Source organism: Anoplophora glabripennis, unplaced genomic scaffold (genome assembly GCF_000390285.2).
Source record: "Anoplophora glabripennis isolate ALB-LARVAE unplaced genomic scaffold, Agla_2.0 scaffold32, whole genome shotgun sequence".
Classification (NCBI taxonomy): domain Eukaryota; kingdom Metazoa; phylum Arthropoda; class Insecta; order Coleoptera; family Cerambycidae; genus Anoplophora; species Anoplophora glabripennis.
In genome coordinates this window covers 345,406-363,119 of record NW_019416220.1, presented here as the reverse complement: position 1 = coordinate 363,119, position 17,714 = coordinate 345,406, and the positions used below count along the sequence as shown (strand labels likewise).

The window sequence follows — 17,714 nt, the reverse complement described above, 5'->3', positions numbered from 1 at the left end:
TAATCACCATCTAAATTTTTTGCTCATAGTTGCAGGACACCTTGTATAGATATGTAAAAATGTACTCCCTTCAAAATAAACGTGCAAATTTCTCACTATCAGTCAATTCAACAGCGTCAGATCAAAGCAAGGAGGTTAACAACAATTAGGATAGTTATAAAGCAACAACGGTCTACCGGGATATCCACCAGATATGTACATACATAGGACGTTAAAATTTAGGATTAGTGCAGGATTACAAGCAGGATGTTCATATAGGATAATCCTAAATAGGGGTTACAAGGTTTACAGCGGCATAGTTTGGGGCTATCTTAGTGAAAGATTGTTATAGGCATTGGAGTTTCAATAGAATAGGAAAGCAAATCCCATTTGCCTACTGCCTACGGAAAAAATATAATTGTATCGGGTGATCATCCTACTCAGAATCACCGCTTTAAAATTTCTGTCGGCTTCAATATCTGAAAAAAATCCGTAAAGATATAAAAACGGCTAACAAGTTCTCTGGAGTGAGAAAAACCTGCCAATTCATGCTATGTTGCTAAAAGTATGAATTCTTGTAAACATTTTTTTATGTCGCACATATCTTGAACATTTACCACAAATAAAATAAGATGTATAGAAACACATGTGCATTTTTGATAAGGTACATCACCTGATATTAGTCAAGGGTTTTGTTGATTTTTAAAGTCACTTAGATTACTTATTACTATGCAAGCTAATTATATGCTATTTGAATAAAGTCTACGTATTCTTTATGAATTTGTTTTATAACAAGCAAAATATTATAAACAATATAAATACTTATCGTGCACACTAGTGTGAAAAAATTACATTTTACGAAGTATACAGCGTCCGTAAAGTTATTGTTATGCGTGCGGAACTTCAAAAAATCCCACAATTTGCAAATTTTCGATTATATCTTAAAATTAGTTAATCACCATATTATAAGGAAACACTTCAAGTGAGTTAAAAGTGCAACTGATTAAAAAAATTACCTAGATAAGATTAAAATATTTTTATTCAAATCCCAGTTCCATCAAATATGGAATGAAAGAAATCGATCAATAAGAAGGTTTTGCTAAGTTAACCTGTATTATAAACGTATTTTTTCTTATTACTGTTACAATATCATATGCCAAACTTAATCAAAATTATTTCGCTAAATAGATTATACTACCTTAAACCGATACTTTATTAGTATTTTTTTTTATACTGGGGTGTTAATTAAGTAGGTACCTCGACGAACTTTAAAGGGGGAGGGATTTTAAGCCAAAATGGTTATACAGACATGGATCCACAAATCATCAGTAGTTTCCCAGGTCAGAGGGTTAAAACTAAAAAATCACCTGTAATATATCTGAAGACGTTTCGTACAGAATGACGAAACCTAGGCTAAGGATTTATCTAATTAGTGCGAGTTACTCTCACTGAAAACCTCAGAAATTCTGCAATTTGTAATGTTTCCAAGAAAAAGAATTTCTTCAATTTAATTCGAAAAATGAACCACTTACGATTTATTGTTTTTCTAATTTTCATTAACGTTACCAATGAACGTTACCAAACATTCCACAAAAACTATTCGTTTCTCAAAAAAAATTTCAATAAAAATCAGTGCGCTCAATTCCTCAAACTTAAAAGTGGCAATTAAAATATAATTAACTTATTGTTTATATATACTACTCAATCTACATACAAACAATTATATATCTACTATTGCTGCCAAATGCCGATCCAAGCAACTGATATCACATTCTACAATTGTTCGATAATAGTTTATTATCGGTATCGGACAGAAGTATACAGGGAGGTTTCAAAAAAGTTGTCATAAATTCAGGAGTAGGTAAAATCTCAAAGAATAAGAAGAAAAAGAAATTAATCAGCTCGATTTTCTATTACGGCCTTAACTAAAGCAAGAAACTGACTTAATCTTTGATTAAATATCGGCGGAGATGAGCCACAAATTATATTTACTTGAAAGGTGTTAGCTGCGACAGACAATGCTATAAAACCGAAATAGATTATTAGGATTGATTATAAAATAGAGTATATATTATATTTAATAGGCTCACGAAATGAATGTACAATAACCCAGATAACACAAAACGTCCTTGTGATATCCTAATTAAACCTGCAAAGTCCACAGGATCATCAAAATATGATATCCATAAAATATTATTGGGACATATTTGAGGTATGTCCATTTTACATCCACGTATTTATATTATGAGGCTAGTTATAAATGGCATTTTGATTATGCCATTTTCTGATAAAGTAGTCCTATTCTGCACCTCTAATGAGGTCATTATGACGTGCTGTATGCGACATAAAACACTATAAAAATGATCCTTAATACCTAGTTAAGGAGATCATCGGTTAATATAAATAAACATAAAAGTTGCCGTAGAAAGAAGAAAAGTCCAATTTCTCACAATCCTTTTATTTTTTTAAAATAAAATAAATAAATACCGGTTTCGAGGTCCAACTTTTTCACCTCATCTTCAAGTCCTACAAGACGACAATATAATATAATTTTTTAAAATTGGTAAAGTCAAATTATGTTTAATTTTTTAACCTTTGAATATGATTGGACGCATTGTAATTGTTTTTCTATCTAAAAAAATATTTTCCATTTACGCTAATTCCGAAACAAAATTAAATTAATCTTATCAAAATAAAGTCTTGTTCTTCGATCCCAGCAATCTAGGTATGCAAAAGATAACAAACAATCCATACAACTGATATTACATTCTACAACTGTTCAATAATAGTTTTTTATCAGTATCGGACACAAATATACAGGGAAGTTGTCGTAAATTCAGGAGTTTTTAAAATATCAAAGAATAAGAGAAAAAGAAATTAAACAGCTCGATTTTTTATTACGGAATTAACTAAAGCAAGAAACTGACTGAATCTTTGATTAAATATCGGCAGAGATGGGCCACAAACTGTATCTACTTGAAAGATATTGGCTGCGACAGACAAGGTTATAAAACGGAAATAGATTAATTGGATTGATTATAAAATAGAGTATGAGGTCCGCTATATTATGTGGTTTTTTCTCTATGTTATGTGGCTTTTTCTCTATATTATGTGGTTCTCTATATTATGTGGCTCTCTTTCTCTATATTACGTGATTCGTGTGGTATATTATGTGGCTCTCTATATTATGTGGCTCTCGATTCTTAGACTGTTCTGAGAATAGCATATAGTGAAATATATATGCCTCTGGGACATACGATGGGATATCTAAAGATGTCCTAATTAGTAGCAAGTTAAATCTCAAATGCTAGACATAGCCAGAACCGTATATTCCTGGGTCACGGATGGAGGTACATTCCACCGGATTTCCTAAGGATATCTTTAGAACAGCATTGTTCTTTTTCGTAATGGGCTCTAGACTCTCCAGATTTGATGTGCTCACTCTATAGCTCAACTTTGTAAAGTACTCAAAACATTAATAATAAAATAATTAAAAAATACTTGAAAAATTATCTTCGTTAAAATAAAACCCGCTTATCGACAAACCGCATATCTCTTACGCATTTTTTCCTCGAATTGCTATAAATACCGTTCTCCCACTTAAACCACACTGAATTAAACGGCATCCTTATCAAAAATGAAGCTGGTACTCTTCTTTGTTTGTCTTTGTTGTCATTCTTTAAGTGAATCGGGTAAGCATTGTAACCCATCAATTTAAGTTTGCACAGAATTCATTGCTTTTTTTTTCATTTCAGAAGGTGCCCAAAGGAATTATGTCGCAGAAGAAGAAAACAAGAACCGCATGTCATATTTCCTTGTAGCGACAGATGATGGTGGTTATGAAATAGAAGATTTAACAGTATCTTCTCCTGAAGTAATAGCTTCGTTGACGGATGTCCTTTACTACTTCTGCAGTCAAAGCAACAGAGATTGCACTCTTGTTAACAATATCACGTCTGGTTTATCTGTAGAAACATTCGATCCTACAAAAGAAGTTTTGGTTTTGATCCATGGTTGGCTAGATGGTTATAGTTCATCTTTTAACGCCAACATAAAGTCTGCTGCGTTAGACACTTTTAATTTGAATGTGATTATTGTAGATTGGGGAAAGTTTGCGAAGAATCTGTATCTCGTTGCGAGAAACGCCGTTCCAGAGATTGGAAAATTTGTTGGAGAATTCATCCAGTCTTTATCTTCAACACATAACATTCCTCTGTCAAAGATATCCATGGTGGGACATTCTCTGGGAGCTCATATTTCAGGAATTGCCGGTAGATACTTAGGAGGCAAAGTGGGTAATATTGTAGGTCTTGATCCAGCTGCACCTTTGGTATCAATCTCAGACAAAGACTACTGCCTTGACTCTTCAGATGCGGAGTATGTCGAAGTGATTCATACAGCCGCCGGTTTCCTTGGACTGTCAACCTCTTTGGGGCACTCTGATTACTACCCAAACGGTGGTAAAGACCAGCCAGGGTGCGGGTTGGACTTTGCAAGCCGCTGCTCACACTGCAGGTCTTTCAAATTTTATGCTGAATCTATTAGAAGTAACAAATTTGTTTCACAAAAATGCGCTTCTTACTCAGACTACACACAAGGCAACTGCAGTGGACCGTACTCTCTAATGGGAGGCCATAACATGGACAAAGGGTGAGTGTTATTATTATTATTATGTGTTTCAATTTGACTGTTATATTTCCACTGTCCAACATTTTTACATTTTTTTTTTAATTTCACAATGTTTAAAAATTTTTATGTCAAATTCTTTTATATTAATATGTTTACCAATTTTCTTTATTTTTAGAGTCTCTGGAGACTACTATTTGAACACAAATGAAGATTCTCCCTACGCGATCGATTCAAATTAAGTGTAATTGTGTTGCATATTGGCATATGTGTTTTGCTCATACGCATATATTTAAGTGATCTGTTGAAGTATTAAATATATTATGAAGTACCTTTCATGTATTTAATATTCCCCACTTAACGATTTTTGAAGATTTCAAAAAGTAAACTTGTTAATTTTTAAGTAAAATTTGGTGTAGTTTCGTTATGATAGTAAGTCGTGAGACTTTCTTATATTTTTGTTAAATGTAGAGCCCGTTTCTCATAACATCAACTATAAGTTAAAATTCCATAAACTCTATTAAGTAATTTACTTACAGTTATATTTAAATAAACAAAACGTTATGCTCACAAGTCAGAGTTTGAGACATTGTTACCCAGTTTCACAAATGAAACATTTAAACAGTACAGAACAGTTAGTAAGCATGCTAAGATGGATTATTTGGTGATAACTCACCATATAAATACAAGAACTTCAATTATTTAGTGTCTTACACATTAACATCAAAATTATCTAATCTCTTATTAACACTCCCTAGTCTGTTATTAACACCATCTAGTCTCTTATTAACTCTAGTCTCATGTTAACACCCTATAGTCTCTTATTAACTCTAGTCTCTTGTTAACACTCTCTAGTCAAATTGTTAATACTCTATATAGTTTCTTATTGACACTTATAAATACATAATAACCATATAAATACAAGAACTTCAATTATTTAGTCTCTTACTAACACATTAACATCAATTATCTAATCTCTTATTAACACTCCCTAGTCTCTTATTAACACCATCTAGTCTCTTATTAACACCCTCTAGTCTCTTGTTATCACCCTCTACTCTCTTATTAACACTGTCTAGTCTCTTATTGACACTCTAGTCTCTTATTGACACTCTCAAGTCTCTTATTGACACTCTCAAGTCTCTTATTAACACTGTATTTAAAAGCACGCGCGCGCGCATACACACTCTTCACGTTCTTTTTTAAAAATGAGGCCAGTCAATCTTATTAGAGTCCGACTGAAAGCACAGAAGAACGCTACCATTCATTACCAATGTTTATGTTAACATCACACTTTTCTCTTTCAGCGTCTTAGTAAAAATAAAAACCTAATATATGATGTCCCTAACACATAGCACTTTGATTCTCAGAATTCGAGTGTAGAGTAAAAATTCCCGGGTCAGTTCGTGTTTTGACCCTAACATCAATAAACTCGTCTAGAAACGAGTTTCGAGATTTAAACCGTCATGAGTAGTTAGTGATCGGAAAAACATTGGAGTTTGTGATCTCATTACATCACAACCCTATAACCCCATATCCCTGTAACCCCATAACGTCGTAATCTGGTATTTGAACAATTTTGATAGCGAAATCTCACGTTCACCGATTCTGCAGTCAATGAAGTACTATTACGTTTTTTAAATGTAGATGCAAAGAGAAGAATCCCGAGTAACTTTGTAACACAAAGAGTTATGGGGTTAAGGCGTTATGGAGTTACGGATTTATGAAGCTACTATGGGGTTATGATGCAATCAGATTATGAATTTGAATGTTTTTCCAATTACTGGATACTTAAGCCGGTTTGAAATGTCTGAGTTTTAGATGATTGTCTTGTTGTTAGAGCCAAAAGAGGAACTGATACGGGAATTCTGACTTTATGTCTGGATTCAGCAAAGTATTATGGAATACACTGTTCTGATCCATTTTAAAGCTCCTCCTTAAAAAGAGGTGAATAGTTGTGGACATCGTCCGCTTTTTTGTCCCGTTTTTTTTTTTGTAGTAAACAGAAAAATTGTTAATTTTCATTTTTTTTCTTCTGAAATCGAGTTTTTGCGCCATTTATTTACACCTCAAATGTCCTCTCTAGGTTTGTACGCCCTGTACATCAAGAAATAATTTGAAAGGTAATAAAGTCATTTTACAATTATTTCTCTTATATACGCTTCGGTCATCAATTTTAATCTAATGGTACCTACTACTTTTACTCGTTTGTCAGTACGCTGTACAAGATAATGCTTAGGATGACATAAGCCACTCAAAATGTCAGACTAATTAGACATACCAAAACGTTTTTATAGTGTAAATAGGCATAAATTTGTCAGGCAATAGATTTTCTATGTGTAAACATTCATATATTTTAACAAAGTGTTGGTTGTTATGGCTAGTATATTATTTCAGCTCTGTACATAAATCTACATATCAGCTAACAACTTTTACTTATTTAATTAACATATATGTACTTTAACTTCGTAAAGTGGGTGCTTTTTAGTTTTTTGTTACATTCTTAAAATTCCACCATAAGCGAAAAAATATATTTAAAAATAAACTCAGCAAATGCAAATCCCAAAAGAAAAAACTGTTTAAATAGGTAATAATTTCAATCAGTATCTACCACCACAGAATAGGTATGTATTTGAAATCAAAAGTACATGTGTATGTACTGTACATATTTCAACGTATAATAATCTTGATATACATAAGTTTTCTCTCATCATGTTTAAGTAAAGAAATTCCACTTATATGAAAAATGATTACTTCCCGATTTCTTAGAATCATAAATGCTTTCCTTAGTCACTGTTAATAGTAAAAACCTATTTTTACAGTTATCAATTGTTCTAAGTTAGGCAGCACTAATTTGACAGTGGTGTTTATTGTGTTGCATACGCTTAGCGTATAAATAAGGATCAATCCATTTTTAACTGAAAACGGCAATTTCCAACCTACAAAATTTGTTTCTAAAAATAATTGTTTCTTAAAAAAAATACGCTTTTATTTATTAAAAATTGTTTAATTAAGAACTTTCAAATTTCATTCTGGAAATTAGAATTAAAAATGTTATGTTTTAAAATTACTGCGTTCTTTGAGTAGGTACCGCTAGTTAGAAAAATTCCATTTGTAATTTAATTTGAAGTGGTGTAGTTTTAGTAATAAAATTTAACACTATGGAAAAAGTGTTTTAAATAAAATAACTTGTAATCTTAAGTCATGACCGGATAAGTACTACGATATCAGCGCAATGCAAGTAATAAAGCAATTTTATTTTAGCAAAAAAGATTAGGCACAAAAAAATGTTTATTTGGTAATAATACGTAATTACCTTAAACTTAACATTTTACATGTGAAACGTTGTTAAAAGCTATCAATGTATAACATGTGTGAAGAATCAATGACCACCAAACATTTACTAGAATAATGGTTTTGGAAGTTGTTGAACGTATCGCCCTGTCGGCATCTTCAGTCCAAAAGCTTTGCCGTTACTGAGGCCCTAGAACAAGGGTCGGCAAGTAATTTTAGATGGGGTCCGGATACTTTTGAAAATTTTTAACGGGGTCCAGAAAAAAAAAAATTCATATTTCTTACAAATTTTTTATTTTAATTTGGACTCAAATTTAATCTGCTACTAACCATTAAGAACTCAAAACACTCACACAAAATGATAAGGTTGGCACTCAAACGTAAAAAAAAAACATTTTTTAAATAATTTATTTAAGTAATTTATACCTTCAAAAAATGTTTGGCGGTCCAGTAATTTACCTTCCGCGGTCCGCCAGTTGCCGACCCCTGCCCTAGAACCAATAACGAGAACTGGAATAATCATCAGGAAAGACCTAGGGTTTCTGATGGCGGACAAGCAAATTAAAATAATCCTCATTAATATAATTTAAACGATCCCCAGGTATTTTTATTTAAATTTTCGGCAAAACTATTCAGACACAACGATAATTTGACAACTAACTTGACAAATGTCATGTTATTTCCTTTGTTTTTAGAGTGTTTCTGGTCATGGCCAATTTGACAGCAGGTCTGAAACGAGAAAAATTAGTCCAAAAAATAGAAAATTGCAAATATCTCTAAAAGTAGTAACGGGAACCGTAACAATGATTATATGACTTGAAAGGAAATTTCAATCTGCATACGACGGAGTAAAACATTACCGGGTGTTCCATTTAAGTTAACAAAATTATAGCTGTTAAATGTTTTAATTTGTTGGTATACTATAATGTATACCCTTTACAGGTACCAAAAATCAAAATCCGCTTGATATCACGCTCCTGAAAAGAGTTACTAGCATCTCCGCGAACCCCTTGAACCTATCAAATTTTTTCTTTAAAAATTAATATCTCCAAATTTATAACTCCTGGGTATAGGGAATATTTAATAAAGTGACCCTCAAATTTCACGTAGAATACGAAAATGTAATAATATATAGGGTGTCCCATTTGAAATAACGAAGGACTTCCAGTATAACCGGAAGTGCTGGAGAGTTCTAGATATTTTAGTTGTGTTCGCCTCAGGGATATTGCCATGTTGCCAAATTTTTAAATTTTTCGGAGCAGTACTTTCCTAGACATCGATCGACGCAGTTCTCGGTGGGACACCCTGTATATAGACATCGGAAACTGTGGCGACAATCATATAAATGTATATTATCCTAGTAAGCGGCAATACGCGTTGTAGTAGCAGATATAGGCTAAATCTATGGACAAGCCGTGTACCCCTCTATGCTCACGATAAACAATGCTAGGGACTGTCATAAAAACAATTGCCATACACTCGACCAAGCACAAATGACAACGAAACGAACCTCGGCAAAAAACCTGGATTGTTAACCGACACGCCAGGTCGGTAGGGCAGACATTAGGGCGAACATTTCGAATAGAATACGTTGATCGATGGGAAGTTTCAGATCAGAGGCAGACATGTATAAAATAATAAATAAAAGTAGCATATATTAAAAACTTCGACTATTTTGGATATGCGCCTGTGACCTCGGTAAATGTTGAACGGTCATTTTCGTTTTTGAAATGGGTATTAAGAGAAAATGTTGCAAAAGGAAAAACTACAATTTGAAATTTAATAACCTGGAAAAAAACCTTAACGGAGCTATTGCGTTACTTATATACGAATTTCCAACGACATTGGTCATTGTTGGCTGATCACATGAGTGAGTACACAATTTTTTTCTAACTCCTTCAATGTTTCGCCCAACTGGCTTTACCTTGGTAACCTTATCAGCAAATTTAAGAAAAAAACATTTTATATCCGCTGGTAATCAACAATATTAATTGGCATTGCAATGCACTGTATCGCAATTTTACTACTTAATTTTTATGCGTTGACATCGAATGAGGTGGACTGACATAAACTGTTCCAATTATGTCGTTATAAAAATCAAGCAAAACATAGTTTCATTCGGTTCTGGGAAAGTTACTCCTCACAGCCATGATATATCTGACCCCAGTTATTGCGACAGTGTCAATCAGTCTGCTGTTTAACGGTACGTTTTATTACGGTGTTTCTTCTCCTGTTTGTATTCCGAAACCCTCGACAGTATCTTGTGCGGACACGCCAAGAATTCTGATAATTGGATAAATACAGTGCGTTGATTATCAAGAAATGTTAAAATTGCAGTGTAAAATATTTAACGGTATTTGTGAAGTGAGAAAAGAAATTAATTGATCAATCGCAGCATGACTGCCGCAAATTACTATAATTTAGGTTACCCTGCAAGAGTCTGCTTGAAAAGAAAGCGCTGGTTTCATACTGAGCGTTTGGCGTAATCGTTTACAAATACCTCAACACTTGATAAGCCACGCAATGAAACTAATTTTATATTTTTTTTTTCAGGTTTTCCGTTGATTGGAGCTGAGGACCGTGCTGTAACAACTGATCCGTCAAAAATGCAAAAATTTGTCACACTTGATGGGTGTAAATGTGATGACAATCTGCAATGTGACTGTTGTGCTGGTATAGACCTGACGAATACTTCACATCGTAACTGTAAGGATCTTTTATTATTATTTTCATAATTTCTTTTTAAAATCAGCCTTTCACAATTCCCTTGACTTTTTTTCATTTGAAAATGTTGCTCTCCTAGATAGACTGAAATTTTTTATATCCTTCTCATTGCCCTGATTTGAGACGCAGTAATTCAAAAACGGCATTACCAAAACGTTCCTCCTTGTACATAGTAAAAATGCAGGGCGATTTGCTTGCCTTCTTACGCTATGCCAACTTGTATTATATCATACCCTATCCACATTTCTGGTTTTTTTTAGTCTGCCTCAGCTTGAAATTGATTCCGAACGAAATTACCCTGAGAGCAACAGTTACAATAAGCGGAAATAGCATCTACACAGGACAAATCGGTAACCCCGACTAACCACGAATCAAATAATAATTTAAAGGACACGCTTTGCTGTTTCAGACCCAAGCGTAGCTCCAATTTGCCCACCGGCGTTAGCAGGGATCTGCCTTACCATCAACCACGTCGACATACAGAAACGCCAGGTCTGCTCTAAAGTGACTGCCACAATTTTCACTCTTGTGAAGTTCCCTTGTATTGGTCAGACAGATGGAAAGCTGGCTGTTGAACCCAATACGTATCCGTGAACCATCTCGATGTCAGGCAAAAGAAATAAAAATAAATGATAGAGAAAAGAATATTGTTTTGTCTATTTATACGACATTAATTTGGACGGTTTTTAATTTAATTTAATTAAAATAGGTAATACTTATTATTATTATATGAATTTGACTCTGAGTCAAGATCTATTTTAATAAAAAAAATAATAATATTCGAAACTCAGGTAAATATTTGTAAAAAACCTATATGTTTTAAACACATTAGCGGTATGAGCAAAATTTTTAGATGATTGTACTCATCAAAATAATTACATCTCATCAGAAACTCAATACTACCGAAGTGACATAACCTTATTTTCTTTTAATTGACATAGAATTTTCGAAAAGTTATCATGGGAATTTGTATCACTTACTTTATGTGTAGAAACACCCTGTAAATTTGTTTGGTAGTAGTTGCCGGTTTAGGTACGTAAAATTGTATTTTTTGAACAGAAACTAACCCGGGGTTGTGATTTTTTGAAGATAATCTAACTCGCAATATTCACAGATTAATTGTTTATTTTGGCTAAATAGAACAATAATGACATGTATTCACACTTACATACAAGGACTCAAGCAATTTTGAGCATGTACAAACACTGGCGAGGATTCCGGCTCTGGTTATATATCTGCCGATACCCAAGGTCGACGTTCAATCGCACTCACAGCAGACTCTACGCGCGTCTCTCTTGTAGGCTTCGGTCTAGTGCGGTACTCTGGACCATGGCTGAATTTCTTAAAATTATAATACTGTTCTGGATTCACAATTTTAATGGTGTACAAGGTGTTGTCTTTTATTAGCTTCAAATTACGTTACATTCGGTGAGTTTTTGTCTCTGCATCGTCTGGATCGCCGTGCTGGGGTTTTCGGGTTTTGTTGTCCCAAATGGAAAGTGTGGTGAATTTTGGATATCTACCAAATTATTGTATAGGGTAATCAGTCCGAACCACCGCTTTAAAATTTTTGTTAGTAGTTTGACTATCTGAAAATGTTTAAAAATAAAATTGGTAAGCACATAAAAACAACATAGACGCTGTCTCGATTGAGAAAAATCATCCAATTAACCTATACTGCTAAAATAATAGTGAATTATAGCAAATATTATTTTATTTGTCGCAGATATCTTGAACATTGTGCACAACTAAGTCAACATGAGTAGAAATACTTGTACACTTCTGATAAGGGTTTACATCACTTGAGATTAAAAAGTATTTTATTAATTTTTAAAATTCATTTCATTCAATTATTTATTATAATACAATTAGTTACATACTATTTTCATAAAAATATATAAATAGTTCATAATCAAAGTCAGATACATATTCTTCAGAAAATGCAAGCGACCTTTTTTTTAAATATGACAGTAAATTAAACGCGCCTATTAGTTTCTCTGAAAATCCAGTGGCGTAGTTTTTCTGAGGGTTTTAATAACAAAACTCCCCTGAATCTCCGCCACTGGTTGGCAGATTTATATAGAAATATACCGAATTATTACCTTTAATTAGTTACATTAGTTACAACTTCAGAGATAATTGAAAAAAATGTGATATTTTTTAAAAACGCCCTCTACCTCGGAAACTAGGGCCCTGGTTTATTAAGGATTTTGGTCCTAAAATGACCCAAGGAATCACCCCCCTAATTTAAGACATAGACTTAGGATACACTCTGTATAACCTCTTTGGTTTAAAATCACTCAAAGAATCACGCTTAAAGTTTATGACGTATTTTTATAAGTCTGTACATCTCAATAATTGTTTTATTAAACTTACAAGTGGCAATTAAAGTCTAATTATCTGTTTTGCAACTTATTTATTGATCCAATATTCAATCAAGATGCAAACAATTATATATATCTACTATTATTGTCAAATTCTGATCCAAACTACTGATTACTACATTTTACAACCGTTCATTAATAGTTTTTTTTTATCAGTATCGGGTACCATAATACAGGGTGTTTTGAAAAATTAAGAGCTGTGGAACATCAACAAATAAGACGAAAAAAATTTAAATTAGCTCGATTTCTCGAACGATATACCGCATTTACGAGTATCGCAAGAAACTGACTTAATCTTTGCTTAAATATCGGCAGAGATGGGCCACAAACTATCTCTACTTGAAAGGTATTGGCTGCAACAGACGAGGCTATAAAACGGGAATAAATTATTTGAATTGATTATAAAATAGGGTATATAATATTTAATAGACCGTAAACTCACGAAATGATAACTTCCTACACAGACATTAACTTGTACAGTACACTAAAATGTATGTAAGCTTATGATACTACTGAATTAGACTTTAATATTACAAATATTACAAAGCGAAACGAAAATAATAAAATATTATACAAAAACCCAGATAATACAAAACGTTTCTATGATATTCTTATTAAGTCTGCAAAGTTCACATCAGGATCATCAAAATGTGACATACATACGATATCATTTGAGGATATTTATGTCTATTTTACATAACACTAATTTATATCATGAGGATATCTAAGTATCTTATTATCTTATTCTGCATCTCTCATGATGTCATTATGTCGTATTTAAGAAATATCTCTTGGACGACATTTCTTCATAAAACACTACAAAACAGATCCTTGAATTGTAGACAAGGAGATCGCTGTTAAACAACTTATTTGGTGGAGTTGAAAAAACGGGCACTTAAAATAAAATTTATATTTATATCTATCACGTCTATGGACTACAGAGAATAAGATCCATCATTTGATGATTTGTAAATGTCAATGTACCATATAGAATGGTAGTAGCAGTTATTTCTTAAGGATTGGTTATGAATTAGCTAAATTGGTACAATTTAATATCTTTAGATTATTTAATATAAAACGACACAGCTTATTTTGTATTGTATGTACGAGTATATGTCCCCGGAAAATATGGTGGGATATCTGGAGGACATTGTGATTTTGTAACATAAGATATCCTTCAAAGGCCCTGAGGCTAGATACAGCCAGAACTAGGACATATCCTTCTGAATATTCTAAGGATATCTGTAGAATAGGCTTGTGCTATTTTCCCAATGAGCTCTAATCTCTTTAAATTTGATGTACTCACTCTATAGTTCAACTCTACAAAGTAATCAGAATATGTTAATAAAATAATTAAACACTTAAACAGTTATCTTCATTAAAATAAAAACCGCTTATCGGCAAACTGTAACACAATTTTTGTCTACTTGATATAAATACCAGTCTCCCACTTCAAATCACGCTCAGTTAAACGACATCCTTGACAAAAATGAAGCTGATACTTCTGTTTGTTTGCCTTTTTGGTTATTCTTTTAGGGAATCGGGTAAGCATTGTAATCCACCAGTTTAACTTTGCACGAAACTCACAATTTTTTCTCATTTTAGAAAGTTCCCAAAGAAATTATGTCGCGGAAGAAGAAAACAAGTACCGCATGTCATATTTCCTTGTAGAGACCGATGATGGTGGTTATGAAATGCAAGATTTAACAGTCCCTTCTCTTGAAGTAACAGCTTCGTTGACGGATGTCGTTTACTACTTTTGTAGCAAAAGCAGCAGAAATGGCACTCTTGTTAACAATATCACGTCTAGTTTATCTGTCGAAACGTTCGATCCTACAAAAGAAGTCTTGGTTTTGATCCACGGTTGGAGAAGTAATTACGTTTCATCTTTTAATTCCTACGTAAAGTCTGCTGCGTTGGATAAATTTGATTTGAATGTCATCATTGTAGATTGGAGCAAGGTATCGTACACTGACTATATCGTAGCTAGAGACACCGTTCCAGACATTGGAAAATTTGTTGGAGAATTCATTCAGTCTTTATCTTCAACACATAATATTCCTCTGTCGAAGATATCCATTGTAGGACATTCTCTAGGAGCTCATGTTTCTGGAATTGCTGGAAAAACCCTAGGAGGCAAAGTGGGTACTATAATAGGTCTTGATCCAGCTGCACCTTTGATATCAATATCAGACAAAGACTATTGTCTCGACTCTTCAGATGCGAAATATGTCCAAGTGATTCATACAAACACCGCTTTTTATGGAATATCAACCTCTTTGGGACATTCTGATTACTACCCAAACGGTGGTAAAAAGCAGCCAGGGTGCGACGATGGCGACATGAGCAACTGCTCACACGGCAGAGCTTATAAATTCTATGCTGAATCTATTAGAAGGAACAAGTTCGTTTCGCAACAATGTGACTCTTACTCCGACTTTACACAAGGCATATGCAATGGACAGTACTCTCTAATGGGAGGCTATAACATAGACAAAGAGTGAGTATTACACATTTATTTGTTTAAATTTGATTTATACTCCCATTGGCCCATTTTTTTCAACTTTCATACTATTTAACAACTTTTGTGTCATTCCTAAAATAATAGTAAATTGGTCAATACTTTTACAATTTTCTTTATTTTTAGAGTCACTGGAGATTACTATTTGGATACAAATGAAAATTATCCATATGCGATTGAGTCAGATTAAGTGTAATTGTTTTGCATGCTTTTATGCACATATAAATACATCTGTTGAAGTATTAATCCATGTATTTAATATTGCCTAATTAGCAACTTTTGCAGAATCCTAAAAATGGGAAGTTTTGTTAGCTATCATATTTGGTTTTTTATTGTAAAATTGCAGTAACCTTATTTTTGACCAATAAATTGACCACTTTATGGAAATGTGAAAAAAAAAAGTTAAATATCTTCAAAATTAGCGAAAATCATTACAGAATTTAGACTATAATAAATGTTAAAGAGAACAAAAAGTGTACAAAATGGAATACAGTGTTCGGCATAAAATAATTAATTCATACGTACATTTGGAATGGTCGTCTTTCACACTGTCAAATAGTTACCACAAAATGTTATCATTTGAAGATTATTATAAATTTTGACAGACTATATGCAATTTCACAATTTTTTAAATTACTTGGCAACATCGCAATCGAACGTAAAACTATTTACACTAACATTCAGCGTCGTAGCTAGGGGCTGGCCGCGGCGGCGGCTGCCAGGAGCACAAACCTCAAGGGGCGCAAACGTATTATTTAAATTATACTTTAAAGTTATTGTATTGTTTCAATTTCAGATATTATTACTTATTACTGGTTTGTAAATTAAACATTTTTTTTTGGTATATTTTGTCAGCCACATAAAATATTAATAAAGTTTATGGTTCCCTAAAATTTTAAAATAATGTGTTTTTTTTATATTTTAGGTGTACAAATTAATTTTACAAGTATGTTTTCCAAACGAATAATCATCTAATTTGTGATAAATCATTCAATCTAACAATGATGGTTTCCTCTCATTACCACAAAACGCTCATTACCTTCAATTATCGAAGAGACTGTAGTTGCATCTATCGGAGGAGGCGGAATCCTGCCTAACAAATTGGTCTAGAAATCGTTACTTTTTTGTTTAATGACGTCATACAGGCAAAATAATATTTTAAAAATTATCTATTTAAATTAACTATTAATCTCGTAGTTTGAATATTGACAGTTAAAAAGTTACAATTTTATTTACAATTTTTTCTTTATTGCTGGAATTTTTTTAGGTTTGACTAAAATTCGGGATAATTTTTTTTGTATTGAAGATAATCCGCCCTTAATTTTACAAACTTTTACAGAGCGCCACATACACCACTATTTTTGTAAATAACCAAACATACATTTTTTGTGCCACCCTGTATCAAATGACTAATAGAAAAATATGAATCCCTCATCTTTCCTCAACAAAAAAGATGTACATGTAAGAAGTATCTTAATATATTGACACGTAGCGCGGGAATGTATTAAGCAATGTGGCGCTCATTTTGAGCAATTGTTGTATAATTTTCTTTAATAGGGTTTTTTAACCTCTGGTTTAATTTATCTTTTCTTTTTAAAATAGTTTCTAATAAAAATATAATACGTTTTACATTTTATAAATAAAACTGATGAGTATATTTAACATAAAATTAAACTTATCTTGAAAACAATTACATTTACGCACTTCTAACAAATACCTACATCTTTTTTTATTAAGGTAGGACGAAAGATTAAGATCGTTCCATCATTAATTGCGATAATTTATGATCGGTTATTTACAAAAAATAATGATGTACGTGACTGACCAAAATTAAGGGCGGAGAATCTCATACAAAAAAAAAATCCAGCAATAAAGAAAAAAATGTTACTTTGATCCTGAATCTTTTTAACTACATACAGTGTGTCCCGTATTTCAGGTTAACACCTCTGGAAATCTGAGAAGGCTGTGGACTTTCCGCAAGCCAATTTTTTTACAAATAGTACCTACCCTGAAGGGAGGTTATATTCTACTAATCACTTTATTGATGTCTTTGTCCGATTGGTACTTGTTTTCACTTTCATGGCAATCTTTGACCTGATGCTTATTATAATTTTTAGTTGTCTAATTTTTCGAACTTTGGCACTACATAAAATAACACTGAATAGACATTTGTCGTTCAAATTTGG

At 32.8% G+C, this 17,714-nt stretch overlaps 3 protein-coding genes across 3 annotated transcripts; all 3 read left to right on the top strand.

The window, feature by feature from the left end:
- The first annotated feature begins 3,556 nt into the window (after nt 1–3,556).
- On the top strand, nt 3,557–4,938 carry LOC108906234 (pancreatic triacylglycerol lipase). Its single transcript, XM_018709446.2, has 3 exons — nt 3,557–3,671; nt 3,735–4,629; nt 4,784–4,938. The coding sequence occupies exons 1-3, from the start codon at nt 3,617–3,619 to the stop codon at nt 4,845–4,847; spliced, it is 1,014 nt and encodes a 337-aa protein (XP_018564962.1). The 5' UTR covers nt 3,557–3,616; the 3' UTR covers nt 4,848–4,938.
- A 5,012-nt stretch (nt 4,939–9,950) lies between these two features.
- On the top strand, nt 9,951–11,324 carry LOC108906247. The gene is made up of 4 exons (XM_018709461.1): nt 9,951–10,102; nt 10,453–10,605; nt 10,884–10,973; nt 11,033–11,324. Exons 1-4 carry the CDS (start codon nt 10,048–10,050, stop codon nt 11,215–11,217), a joined length of 483 nt encoding a protein of 160 aa, XP_018564977.1. The 5' UTR covers nt 9,951–10,047; the 3' UTR covers nt 11,218–11,324.
- Nucleotides 11,325–14,458: 3,134 nt separating this feature from the next.
- Nucleotides 14,459–15,774, top strand: LOC108906233 (pancreatic lipase-related protein 2-like). The gene is made up of 3 exons (XM_018709445.1): nt 14,459–14,551; nt 14,613–15,507; nt 15,655–15,774. The coding sequence occupies exons 1-3, from the start codon at nt 14,497–14,499 to the stop codon at nt 15,716–15,718; spliced, it is 1,014 nt and encodes a 337-aa protein (XP_018564961.1). The 5' UTR covers nt 14,459–14,496; the 3' UTR covers nt 15,719–15,774.
- Nucleotides 15,775–17,714: the final 1,940 nt, after the last annotated feature.